Below are 14,483 nucleotides of genomic sequence, written 5' to 3'. Positions count from 1 at the left end.
GGATTGCAGGTATCAAGGTATTACGCTTCCTATCACCTGCATGCCAATATAGATGGCTTAGGAGGTTTGATCCTACTGACAGATTCCTTTTAAGTAAATGAATTCTAGATGTAACCCTCAGACACTGCTGCAGTATTACTGAACTGAACTGACAGCATATGATCCATATGATCCGTAGACTGCCGGGGTTCAGAGAACATGGATGGTTAAATATGGGTATAATACACTAAATTAGGCCTTACTGCTAAGGATGTTCTATTTTGTTCTGACTAGGTCAATAATTACCATATAATTTTTTTTCAGCTAAACATCAGAAACAAACACTAAAGGAAAAGGAGTTCACAAATGCAACAGAACAGCCATATATAGAGCAATACATGGTCCCTACATATGATGTGGACCACCATGATTCAGCTCTTCCTACAATATTAAATATGAATGAATCAGCAGAAGAACCTCAGATCACTAGAAGATCGTCAAGTTCTAGCTGGTCACATTTACAGGAACATGACAATGTATTTATTGAGCAATCACAAAGAAACATGGATCAATTTGGTGAGGCTTCTGATGAAGATAACTTGTCATATGTATCTGATATCATATCATCTGTAAGAGCCCATCCGTCTAATACTTCATTGACTGGACTCATCGCTGTAGGCTCAGATTGTGCAGACTCACCTGAAGAGGACAACATCAACAGTGACAATGATGAATATGCTACTGCTTACAGAGAAGACGAAGAACCAAACACAGGCATTTCTCATTCTACGATACATGGTTTGGACATTAGCCCAGGAAATAATTCTTATTTTGGACAATCAAATCTAGAACCATTGCATACATCATGGAGCTTGCAAGAAATCAGTCTACCAACAGGCACAGAAGTAGCAGATCAGTCCCCAAACTCTCCACAAAATCTGAGGGATACAGTAGAGATTCCAAGGATTAATGCATCTATAACATTGCCTCAAATATATGATATTATTCCAAATACCAATGTACAAAACCATGAAAACCATGCACTTCCACAAACAGCACTAAGAGATCCTGATGAAAGAGAGATGGATAGATTAAACAGGGACTACCCTGCTGTCCCTAGCTCTCCTGCTCCCCAGAGACTCAGCATTTCCTCTACAGCTCCCAACATTGCACTTTTGCGTGAGAACTTGGATCTGGTCTTTAACACCCTCTCAATACAGAGACAATCTAGAAGACGTCTGGAAAATATTGTATCTACATCACAAAATGAAGAAGCTGAAAAGCCAAGATCCGACCCCGAGAAGCTAAAGATGATACAGGAGAGGTGAGTAAAATGTCCTTTAGCCAAAACGCAGCCTATTACTCCTTGGTACAGGTCACATGCTGCTTCTTATGTGCCGTGTCTTGGCAAGTGTGTGGGTTAGTAATGTCATCAATACTGCTCATGTCTGAACCGGAATCCCTTTAAAAACCCATAAACATTATATTAAAGTTTTCCAAACCTGTTAAATTCTGCGAGATTGGCCAAGTAAACAGCTCTCAACTGACAAGTGATGTAGAAAAAGAGAAAAATTGGGCTTCTTGAACTTCATCACCTAAACCTTTAGTTCTCCAGGACATAAGCCAACACCAGAAGAGTCCACTAGTGGCTTTACCTCCTTTCTCCACTGGAAACACATGAATGCTTGAATGAACCAAGTGTATGTATGTACTGAGGTCAGGAGATACAGCTATTGGCATTGTGAACGTTTGTTCATCTGCTTCCTAAAGTTGCATTAACATTGCACGATTATCAAGAAAGAGAATTCTCAGGGAACTATTGTTTCCCAATAATCTGACAAAGTAAACTGCCTGCCAATCACCCGATGAAAGTTTTGCATAAAATGATTTTTAAACCCTCGGCAGCACATCGTTTTGTGCAAATAGAACATGTGCTGCCGAGAACAATAGCAGCCTATGCACACATAACGATTTATTACTTGTCGTTCTGTGAGGATGGAAATGGTCCTTTATGTCTAAACAGCTCCCAGATTATGATGCTAATCTGTGGTCATTTCATGCCGCAGGTCGGCTGGTTTAAACCCAGAATCTTAACACCAAATATTGCAGCAGTCCAAGATAGAAAAAAAAAAGATTTATAATTAGCTTAAGCAGATTTTGCAATTATCTGTTGCTGAGAAACATCTTTTGTTCAGGAGGATACAATACAGAACACCATGTTCATGATGTCAGATAACATGTTTCGTTTCACAGTTTACTACAGGAAGACTCAGAAGAGGAAGGAGATCTATGCAGGATCTGTCTCATGGGAGGTGAAACCACAGAAAACCATCTAATAGCACCTTGTCAATGCTCCGGGAGTTTAAAGTATGTTCACACTGAATGCATGAAGAAATGGCTGCTGGCGAAAATTAAATCAGGTGAGAGAAGCACAGCCACGGTATATCCCCAGATAAACAATTTGTGAAAGATACATGCAAAGAAAAAAAACAACTGTACTATGGGTCTGTAGAAACTCAGAACTGTATGTAGATGTATTACTGCACCTGTGCAAGACTAGGAGGCATGACTTCATTTGTGTTTTTTTTTTTCTGCTGAATCATATGAATTTCACATATACCTCTTACATTACATATGCTGCCCATGAGACAGAATTCAATAGCATACATAGTCCATCTTGGTTATATAAATCATATATTAATTATACCAGACATATCAACCAAGGCAAACCTAGGACCTCAAAGGGACAACTGCATATACATATACCAACCAAACAAAGCACCAAAAACGCAGTCAAAAAATGTCCAGTAGATGCAAAATAGAAAACAGCTTTATTGAATAAAAACACACAGGTGTACAGTATGGCAGGCAAACAAATCCCCTACACAAGCCCGCACACACATCTCACATAAAGGGACCGGGCTGCAGTGCAACAATATTTATTATGGACCATATACATAGAAAGTCCATATATGCTGTAATAGCAACAATGATAACGAGACGTTTATCCACAATATATGTTACCCTATAAACAAGTGTCCAATATGTAGTACATACCAAAATAGTGAGTCACAGAGTATGTGCACAGCAGTCCGGTCCTCCCCGCTTCGCGTTTCGGCGGGTGGCCTTCCCCAGGGGGGGTGCCAGAGACAAGGGGGGCACCGATTAAATAGCTTCCAGACCGGAAGTAGCGGCATTCGCATGCACAGCCGCACCGCAACATCAACATCCGGTCCGCACGGCCTGCGGGACCGGAAACACACGGGCCCCATGTGATCCATCCCACAAGGCATAGCGAAAGCCGGAGAGAAGCGCGGCGCGACTGCGCATGCGCGAACTACAGCCGCAGCCATCTTACAAAGGGGCAAGTGTGCTGGCATATAAATAGAGCCAAAACGGCTCAAATAAAAGCACGCATACCTCTGGCCGCCGCTTATAAGACACAAGCATGTCAGACAATAACAAAAATAAACCAATACAAATAACCTACTAAAATCGCTATAGTGACCAGCGATGTGGGACCTAATATAAGTATATGGCCAGTAAATAAACACATATCAAAATGACACCAATATATACATACAAATCGGCCATAGAGAAAAATATAGATAGAACACCCACAGCCCTCATCCCTGCCCATATCAGAATACAAAGCCTCATAACTACAATAAACATCAATACATATGCATAAGAATATCAGCACCAATTATATAGTAATAAACAGTAAATAACGCGTAGCCGCTGAATCGCATAGTCCATGATATAAATATCTCGGAATGATGTACAATGGAGGGTGTTGATGTCCGTTGGAATATTCAGCTATATTCAGAGTAGATGCAGGTACTTCTTGTAAGTAGCCAGGGTGAAAGTCCCATACCCAGGTCACAAACCGGAAAAAAGCTAAAATAGAAAACAATAAAACGCAATTAAAAACAAGTAAAGATAGCGGATGCGGAGCAGTACAAGGGAAACGATACGCAGCAGTCCGGCGACTATAGGAACGGGGCGAACGACAATCCCTCGTTAAGTCCATGCGGTTGAACAGTCCCTAAACGCCAAATCCAGCGTGTTTCTAGCATGCCAAGTCTCTTAGAAAGACGGCCACCTCTGATGTTGATCCTGAGGGCATCAATTCCCCTCACTTTCAACATCGTGGCATCGCAATTGTGGTATGCCTTAAAATGTCTCGGCAGTGTTTTTAGTGTGGTCGCATCCGCGTGGCCGGCGGCCGCCTGTATCCCCAACACGTGCTCCCTCACGCGGACTTTCAACTGGCGGGTGGTAAGGCCAATGTATATAAGTCCACAGGGGCATGTAGCATAATAAATAACATACCTAGTGGTACAGGTGATCCGTTGTCTAATAGAGAACCTCCTTGTACCACTAGAGTTAAAGAAAAAATCACTTTTTTCAATGTTGGGGCAGGCGACACACCGACCACACGGAAAACAACCAACACTAGGTATAAACTTATCCAAGAAGGTTACAGGAGGCCGTCCCTCATAGTGGATATGGACCAATTGGTCTCTAAGATTAGTGGCACGCCTAAATGTGACAGATGGTTTTTTTGGGATAAACTTCTTGATTATAGGATCAACTTGAAGTATAGGCCAGGCCTTATCCAGGGCTCTCCTAATCTGATTAGCCTTAGAATTATAGGTAGTGATAAACCTAATATTATTGGTGTTATTAGTCCTATTCTGTTGTCCATAATGGCTGCCATAAAGCAAGTTGTGGCGTGTAGCATGTTTCGCCCTCTGGTATGCCCTCTTGATGGATCTCCCACTATATCCCCGTGCCGCAAAACGCATCCTCAGTTCCCCAGCTCTTTTCTCAAAATCACTATCAGTGGAGCAGATACGACGTAAACGAAGAAACTGCCCCACCGGAATAGATCGTATCATATGCTGGGGATGACCTGAGGAAGCGTGCAACAGGGTATTGGTAGAAGTTGGTTTACGGAAAATATCTGTACAAAGAGTACCATTAGGGTCCTTCTTAATCGTCACATCTAGAAAATCAATGGATATATCGCTCCACACAAATGTCAAGTGAATGTTCATATCGTTGCTGTTCAAGGAGGAGATGTACTGCGCAAGGTCGACAGACGTGCCCTGCCAGACGAAGAAGATATCATCAATATACCGTGTCCATAAAGGGACACGGTCAATTGATCCCTGTTCGCCGGACAGGAGGAGGTCCCTCTCCCACAGCCCCAGGAAAAGACCGGCATAGGAGGGCGCAAAGGCCGCTCCCATAGCAGTCCCCTGGAGCTGTAGGTAGAAGGACCCCTTAAAAACAAAAAAGTTATGCGTGAGGGTGAACTCTAAAAGCTCCAGCAGAAGCGATCTCATACCAATGGATAAAATAGATGACTCCAAAAAATATCTGACGGCACCAATACCGTCTCTATGCCTAATATTGGTATATAGAGATTCGACATCCGCCGAAACCAATAGAGAATCACCCTCCAAACACAATCCGTCAACCCTGCGCAGCACATCCCCTGTATCCTTGAGAAAGGAAGGAAGGTTGGTAACTAGCGGTTGTAGGTGGAAATCTATCCACCTATTAACATGCTCCAGTAGATTTCCCCGTCCAGAAATGATAGGTCGACCCGGGGGTGACGAGATATTTTTGTGAATCTTGGGGAGCAGGTATAGGGTGTAACCACCAAAGCTGTAGCCAGATCTTTGGTGATAACGTCGTTCAGTAAGGCCCGCTGGATAATGGAGTCTAATTGGGCACTATATGCTGACAGAGGATTGTATGTATGTTTCTTATAACAGATGTTGTTGTTCAACTGCCTATATGCCTCTCTCTCATACATATCCACGGGCCAAAGAACGACGTTACCACCTTTATCCGCTGGTTTCACAACTATATCAGGAAGATTTTTAATGTATGTCAATCTTTCCCTCTCTTGTATGGAAAGATTATCCCGTCCACCAAAATTATGAATATTGGACAAATCCTCCGTCACCACCCGGACGAATAAGTCAATGCTAGAGCATGACGATAGAGGGGGAAATCTACTGGAGCGTGGACGAATCGATGGAGGAACCTTACCTCCAGGATGTACATGCTCTACCGCCAACTCCTCCAGAATTAATAACGCATTCTGTTCCTCTTCTGTAGGAAACAATAGATGTAATTCATTGTTAAAATAGTACCTCTTGAACAACAACGATCTGGCAAACAAATGAAGATCTTTAATAGTATTAAATAGATTAAACCCAGATGTGGGGGAAAAAGAAAGACCCTTCTCCAAGAGTTGAAGATCCACCTCAGACAATACGTGATTACTTAGGTTAATCACATTATTATCCTTTTTAGATGTCGTAGATGTTAAATTGCCTTTCCTATATGGATGGTATGAATGATCCCGTAACCTACCACTATCCGTCACATCAGTGGTGGACACAGATGTAGATGAAAGATCCGATCGTCCACTCAAAGATGATAGTGACATATTTGATGCAATCCGATGCAGATGTTGATTATCACTATTCCTCCACAGATAAACTCTCTTTGACTGGTAGTCCTTCGTGTCTCTCCCAAATTTAGTTAACTGACTATCCTGGATTTTTTTGGCTAAAGCGTCCATAGATTTGTCTAGATCACTGTCAAATGATTGAAGTTTATCCGGAGGACACCCAGCCCTCACCTTTATCTGCGCCGTATCTATCTTTTTATCCAGATCGGTGATCCCTGTGGTGTTAAGATTGACAAGTAGTTGCATCAGAGTAAGGGAACACAATGTGCATGCATCCTCCCATTGTGCTATAAAGTTCGTATCCTCCACTACAAACGAAAGTATTACCCTAACTCTAAGGCCCCTAGGAATCATCTTATTCCTGATATACTTTTCTAAAAACAGTCTGTTCCACCAAAAACGTGAACGCTTTAGTAGCATAGTTTTAATGGACTGCAGTCTATCGTCCCATCCCGAGTCACCCGACTGCTGCGCACCAGTCCCACCATCACCGAACACCTGGTCAACCTGGTTTAGCCAAATTTTCTCTTTGGCCTGATAGTCCATAGTGTAGACCACGAAACCTGTGCATAACACAGTAACAATTAGTACAGATGTGTACAGTAGCCCATGAGTACAGATGTGTTTCACAGATATATGTGCAGAACCTTAAGGTGTACATGTTACTTTGAACAACTTTTCAGAATAAGCTGTCCCATGTGTGTACATGAGGAATAACACTTTCTCCTCAACTATCTACATAGCACACAGACAGAATGAGCAGCATGAAGGACATTACACAGCAGTACTGAGCTGTGTGACTGTAAATCCAGCACTGAAATGAAATACATTTGCTGAAAACTGTTGCTCAATCTACTTGTCGCTGCTTGGTCTTTCATAGTACTGAGTGCTCCTCATTCCTTCACCTCCCCTCACAATAAAGTATAATGTAACCTGACATCTCATTGTGCTGCCAGTTCCTCGTGTTTTGACTAAGATGGATTTGAGCTGGGGTAAGATTCGGCGTGATTGATGAGTTGAGAAGGTGTGTGTTGGCTAAGTAGTGGCTCAGTGGAGGAAGAAGCAGATTTAATTTATTTATTTTACTCACTTATATAGCGCCATTAATTCCACAGCGCTTTACAGACATTATCATCGCTGTCCCTATTGGGGCTAATCATCTAGAATCCCTATCAGTATGTCTTTGGAATGCGGGAGGAAACCAGGGAACACAGAGGAAACTCACGCAAACACGAGAACATACAAACTCCTGTAGATGTTGTCCTTGGTGGGATTTGAACCCATAAGATAGATCCCAAAATTTCTTATTTTCACTTGTATTACTGATTTATTTGAAGTTTGTGGAAAAGACAGTGATGAGAGACTTCGATCAAATATACCCATATTAAGAACTTAAACCTTTATTAGATATGCTAGGCCAATGTAAAATAAGAAATCACTTGGCACAATAGGGATGTAAGGAGAACCATCTTGTTTAAACTCAAATTTTCAAACGGGCCCCATGGTGCTCTACTTCCCACATACAGTAGCAACATCAAATCCAAATAAATTACCATATTTTCCGGCGTGTAAGACGACTTTTTAACCCCTGAAAATGTTCTCAAAAGTCGGGGTCGTCTTATACGCCGGGTGTCGTTTTATACGGGGGGTGCGGAGCAATCTGCGGTCTCCGCATATGGTGGGGGGAGCAGTCCCAATGATGAGGTGAGGGGGCTCCTCACCGGGAAGGTGTAAGTGAAGCAAGCTGCAGGCGTCCGGAACGCTCGGAGTATGGAAAAAAGAGAGAGTGGCGCTGTGCCCAGATAAACACGCCTCTTTCACCAGTCTGGCCCGCCCTTGTATCCTATTACCTCCTTCTCTGCCTCTCAGATCTCACACATGCGTGCCTGCGCCGCTTTACTACAGTCCTTGGGAGAGGACAAAGATTAGATATCTCTCTCTCTTTTTTCCATACCCTGGGCATCCTGGACCCCTGCAGTTTGCTTCACTTACACCTTCCCGGTGAGGTGCCCCCTCACCTCATCATCGGGACCTCTCCCCCCACCATATGCGGCGACCGCAGATTGCTCAGCACCTGCCCTATAAGACGACACCCGGCATATAAAACAACCCCTGACTTTTGAGAAAATTTTATATTTTAACTGGAAAAGTTGGGGGTCGTCTTATACGCTGGAAAATACAAGTGAATTGGCACTCACCGTCGATCAAAAATGGTCCATTTATTAAACATCCATAAAAAAGATAGGCAGCACGAGAGCCCACAGGATATGTGCTGACGATGGATATTTCACTTATCAAAATGCACCTACGGGTCTGGAAACGGCATGACGCATCACGCTACTTTTGAGCAATCCGTAATTGCAGACTTCATGGTAACCGATGAACAAATAAAATCATGCTGATAAAAAAATTTAATAAATCATGAATAATTCATTATAAATAGTATTACAAAAATTCTGGTAAATAATTTTTAGCATTCATATTATTTATTAGAGAAACTGTATGTCAAAATTCTACCAAATCCACAATGGACCCTGACATGAAAAGTAATAACCCAAATACATTAATTTTAAATTGTAGGGGGGGTAATAGTAGGCTCAGACTGGCTAACGGGAACAGGAAAATCCTCCAGGGGGCCTCTTCTGCGTAGTTGATGGCACAATACACTTCCTTCACTATTTGCAGACAAAAGAAGCATCTCATCGTTCATTTAACAAATGACTCAGTTCATTATTATATAGAAGCATAGGCAAATTTGTGAATCAGGTACCAGGGCTCAATAAGGTAGCATACATAGGTAGCAAACATAGTATACTACCTGTTGTAATAATAAACACAGCACTTCGGGAGAAAACGGTGCCAAAGTAGGATCCAAAGCCATCAGTTATGATGCAAAAAGACTTCACACTTGTATTGATTCATTCAACTAAAATGGTATAATTTTATTGTAGAAAATTCCAGACAAAATAAAGAAACATTTCAGTAAAAGCTAGACCTTCGTCGGTCTTCTGGAAGTAGTGAAGGGCGCTCTTAGTCTGAGCGGTGGATACCACAGACTCTCTCCAGATTTCGGCACTTCCAGACGACTGATGAAGGTCTAGCTTTGACTGAAACGTTTCATTATTTTTTCTGGAGTTTTCTTCAATAAAATACTATTTTCTATGAATACATCAATATGAGTGCCAAGTCTTTTTTAATCATATACTACCTGTTGAACCCTAGTACCTGTTCTTGTGTTGTACTTACCCCACGATTCCTGATCCCCTACCTACAATATAAAATTTAAATATTTATTTTAATACTTTTCATGCCGAGGAGCCATTTTGGATTTGGTAGAAAATTTATGTTTATCTAATAAAGGTTTAAGTTTTTAAAGCAGTTTATTTTCTCAAAATCTCTTTTTACTTTTTCCCCTTCAGTACTATTGATCCCCTATTTTCTCTTTTATTCTTCTGCATCGATGGTGACCATTTAAAGGAGGATCATCTGGCGGAAGTATTTGTCTTTGAATTCTGCGTTTTGCTGTACCTCTGTTATTCCTAGTGCAAATTTATAGATACATTGAAAAATGGATGTTACCAATCCCCTTGTCAATGGATCTTGTCTCTCCATGATCTTGTACAGTCCACTCAGTGATGACAGTATCAGATTTGATAGGAATAGATGCTTTTAGACAAAGGGGAGGGTCTCATCAAGTTGTCAATTCATTAATACATTTCCATAAGGAATTGAAGAGAAATGGCAGAATTTAGAGTATTTAGTGGGTGGCGAGATCTTCTTTAAGGGGGTAAAAAAAACTTGACAAATGCATTTCTTTTCCAGGCACAGAGCTGAACATAGTAAGTACGTGCGAGATGTGCAAACACAAGGTGAAGTGTGAAATTGAAGGATTCGACTTGAGGGAGCATTACAGAAAACACCAGGAGACTCAGGTAGGCACTGATGACGATATAAACCAAGGGCATTGGGGGTGAATGAGGGTCCAAAGTCCTGAAGTAGCGACTGATAACTATTTAAACTAAAGCAAAAAAATCTGCATCCATAAGATGTGCTTACAGATAGCATGTATCACATGCAAAATAATGTACTTAAGAACACTTAGCTTTACTTGTGGACCTTGAAGCTGTGTAATTTACTTCTTTCTTTTTACTATTTACTAAATATATACAGACTTAAAAGGTTGGAACATGAGCTCCGAATCTGCTTGACTAAGAGGGACTAGGTACATTTACTTACAGAGGGGAAAATAAGTATTTGATTCACTGACAATTTTGCAAGTTTTCACACGGACAAAGAATGGAGAGGTCTGTAATTTTTATCGTAAGTACACTTCAACTGTGAGAGATATACCGTAATCTAAAAATAAAAAGCTGAAAATCACACTGTATAATTTTTACATAATTAAATTGCAGGAAATAAGTATCTGATCATCTACCAACTAGCAAGAATTCTGGGTCTCACAGACCTGTTAGATTTTCTTTAAGAAGCACTCCTGCTCTGCACTCATTACCTGTATTAAATGCACATGTTTGAACTTGTTACCTGTATAAAAAACACCTGTCCACACACTCAATCAATCACACTCCAGCCTCTCCACCATGTCCAAGACCAAAGAGCTGTCTAAGAACACCAGGGACACAATTGTAGACCTGCACAAGGCTAGGATGGGCTACAAGACAATAGGCAAGCAACTTGGTGAGAAGGCAACAACTGTTGGCACAATTATTAGAAAATGGAAGAAACATAAGATGACTGTCAATCTTCCTTGGTCTGGGGCTCCATGCAAAATCTCGCCTCGTGGGGTAAAGATGATTCTGAGAAAGGTCAGAAATCATTCCAGAACTATACGGGAGGACCTGGTCAATTACTTGGGACCACAGTCTCAAACATTACCATTAATAACACACTATGCCATCATGGATTAAAATCCTGCAGGGCACGCAAGGTGCCCCTGTTCACACCAGCAACATGCCCAGGCCCCTTTGAAGATTGTCAGTGACCATCTGGATGATCCAGAGGAGGCATGGGAGTAAGTTATGCAGTCAGATGAGACAAAAATTGAACTTTTTGGTATGAACTCCAATTGTTGTGTTTGGAGAAAGAAGAAGAGTGAGTACAACTCCAAGAACACCATCCTATCCGTGAAGCATGGTGGGCGAAACATCACATTTTGGGGGTGATTTTCTGCAAAGAGGACAGGACGACTGTACCGTATTGAAGGGAGGATGGATGGAGTCATGTATCACAAGATTTTGGCCAACAAACGCCTTACCTCAATAACAGCATTGAAGATGCTGGGTCTTCCAGCAAGACAATGATCCAAAACACATAGCCAGGGCAACTATGGAGTGGTTCCGTAAGAAGCATTTCAAGGTCCTGTAGTGGCTTAGCCAGTCTCCAGAACTGAACCATATAGAAAATCTTTGGAGGGAGCTGAATCTCAATGTTGCCCAGCGACCGCCCCAAAGCCTGAAAGATCTGGAGAAGATCTGTATGGAGGAGTGGGCCAAAATCCCTGCTGCAGTGTGTGCAAACTCGGTCAAGAACTACAGGAAACATCTGACCTCTGTAATTGCAAACAGAGGTTTCTGTACGAAATATTAAGTTCTGTTTTTCTACTGTATCAAATACTTATTTCATGCAAGAAAAAGCAAATAAATTATGTAAAACTCATATAATGTGATTTCTGGATTTTTTTTTTAAGATTCTGTCTCTTGCAGTTGTAGTGCACCTATGATACAATTACAGATCTCTCCATTCTTTGTAGGTGGGAAACTTTGCAAAATTGGCAGTGTATCAAATACTTATTTTCCCCACTGTTTATACAACACACTAAAACATGGAGCACAACCTATGGAATAATAGGAAAAGGATATTTAGTTGGTGCAGTGTACTTACTAATCTCTGTACATTGGAGCATCTTACAGATTCTCTGACATTATATGTGTCTATATATTATACTAGCTATTGAACCCGTTCTACGCCCAGGTGGCGAGCATCTATATTGGTATATGGTCTCCATCCTGGTATGTGCTGCTCCATCCTGCGTCTCCATCCTGTCATAAGCTGCTCCATCCTGCGTCCCCATCCTGTCATGTGCTGCACCCATCCTGCACCCCCATTCTGACATGTGCTGCTCCAATCCTGCACCCCCATTCTGACATGTGCTGCTCCATCCTGCGTCCCCATCCTGTCATGTGCTGCACCCATCCTGCCATGTGTTGCACCCATCTTGCGCCCCCATTCTGTCATGTGTTGCACCCATCCTGCGCCCCCATTCTGTCATGTGCTGCTCCCATCCTGCGCCCCCATTGTGACATGTGCTGCTCCCATCCTGCACCCCCATTCTGACATGTGCTGCACCCATCCTGCGCCTCCATTCTGACATGTTCTGCACCCATCCTGAGCCTCCATTCTGACATGTTCTGCACCCATCCTGCGCCTCCATTCTGTCATTTGCTGCTTCCATCCTGTGCCCCATCCTGTCATGTGCTGCTCCCATCCTGCACCCCCATTCTGACATGTGCTGCACCCATCCTGCGCCTCCATTCTGACATGTTCTGCACCCATCCTGAGCCTCCATTCTGACATGTTCTGCACCCATCCTGCGCCTCCATTCTGTCATTTGCTGCTTCCATCCTGTGCCCCATCCTGTCATGTGCTGCTCCCATCCTGTGCCCCTGTTCTGTCATGTGCTGCTCCCATCCTGCGCCCGTTCTGTCATGTGCTGCTTCCATCCTGCACCCCCGTTCTGTCATGTGCTGCCCTATTCTGTCATGTGCTGCTCCCATCCTGTGCCCCTGTTCTGTCATGTGCTGCTCCCATCCTGCGCCCGTTCTGTCATGTGCTGCTCCCATCCTGCGCCCCCGTTCTGTCATGTGCTACCCTATTCTGTCATGTGCTGCTCCCATCCTGCGCCCCCGTTCTGTCATGTGCTGCTCCCATCCTGCGCCACCATTCTTTAATTTGCTTCTCCCATCCATATGCCCCATAAGCTGCTCCATTATGGTTCATGGCCCCCATAAGATGCTCCATAGTATATGCCCCGTACACTGCTCCATTATGGTTTATGGCCCCCATAAGATGCTCCATAGTGTATGCCCCCCGTACACTGCTCCATAAAGGTTTATGGCCCCCATAAGATGCTCCATAGTGTATGCCCCCGTACACTGCTCCATAAAGGTTTATGGCCCCCATAAGACGCTCCAGTGTGTATGCCCACCGTACACTGCTCCATAAAGGTTGATGGCCCCCATAAGATGCTTCATAGTGTATGCCCCCCGTACACTGCTCCATAAAGGTTTATGGCCCCCATAAGACACTCCAGTGTGTATGCCCCCCGTACACTACTCCATAAAGGTTTATGGCCCCCATAAGATGCTCCATAATATATGCCCCCGTACACTGCTCCATTATGGTTGATGGCCCCATAAGATGCTCCATTGTATTATATGCCCCCCATAAGATGCTCCATAGTGTTATATGCCCCCCATAAGATGCTCCATTGTATATGCCCCATATGCTGCTGCCATATATAAAAAAAAAAATACCATACTCACCTATGGTCGCTGTGCGCCGAGTGCTGGGGGGCCTGAGCAGGCGGGGACACCGGCGCGCTGTGGGGGTCAGGTGCCGGTATCACCGATAGCTCAGGCCCCCAGCACTTGCTATACTCACCTGTCTGTCCCGTTCCACCGCTGCGCGCATTAAGCACGTCATCGCGCCCTCTGAACTGTGAACGTCACAGCAGAGGACCCGGGATATGGAGCCGCACGCAGCGCTGGAACGGGGGACAGGTTAATATAGCTCATACTTACCCTCCTGGCGGTCCCTGCTATTCGGTGGAGATCGCAGTGTGCGTTCAGTGTTTACGCATACCGCGATCTCCTGGGAGCGTCACTCTGTGGGGGCCAGACTGCGCCGGCGCTTGCGCTTGCGCAGTCTATAAAGGCTTCGGACAGAGTGACGCCCCCAGGGTTATATTATAGATATGTCTTATATGTGGATC

At 43.4% G+C, this 14,483-nt stretch overlaps 1 protein-coding gene across 1 annotated transcript in view; it reads left to right on the top strand.

The window, feature by feature from the left end:
- The window catches only part of MARCHF10 (membrane associated ring-CH-type finger 10), a 93,141-nt gene that overhangs the window by 63,159 nt on the left and 15,499 nt on the right, over positions 1–14,483 (top strand). Inside the window, exons 6-8 of the mRNA XM_069751345.1 lie at positions 304–1,303; positions 2,233–2,399; positions 10,298–10,407. Coding sequence (XP_069607446.1) covers positions 304–1,303; positions 2,233–2,399; positions 10,298–10,407 — 1,277 coding nt within the window. The remainder of the gene's footprint in view (positions 1–303; positions 1,304–2,232; positions 2,400–10,297; positions 10,408–14,483) is intronic.

The sequence above is a fragment of the Ranitomeya imitator genome, chromosome 2 (assembly GCF_032444005.1).
Source record: "Ranitomeya imitator isolate aRanImi1 chromosome 2, aRanImi1.pri, whole genome shotgun sequence".
NCBI classification, from domain to species: domain Eukaryota; kingdom Metazoa; phylum Chordata; class Amphibia; order Anura; family Dendrobatidae; genus Ranitomeya; species Ranitomeya imitator.
Note: the sequence above shows the minus strand (reverse complement) of the source record. Positions and strands in the feature narration are given on the sequence as shown.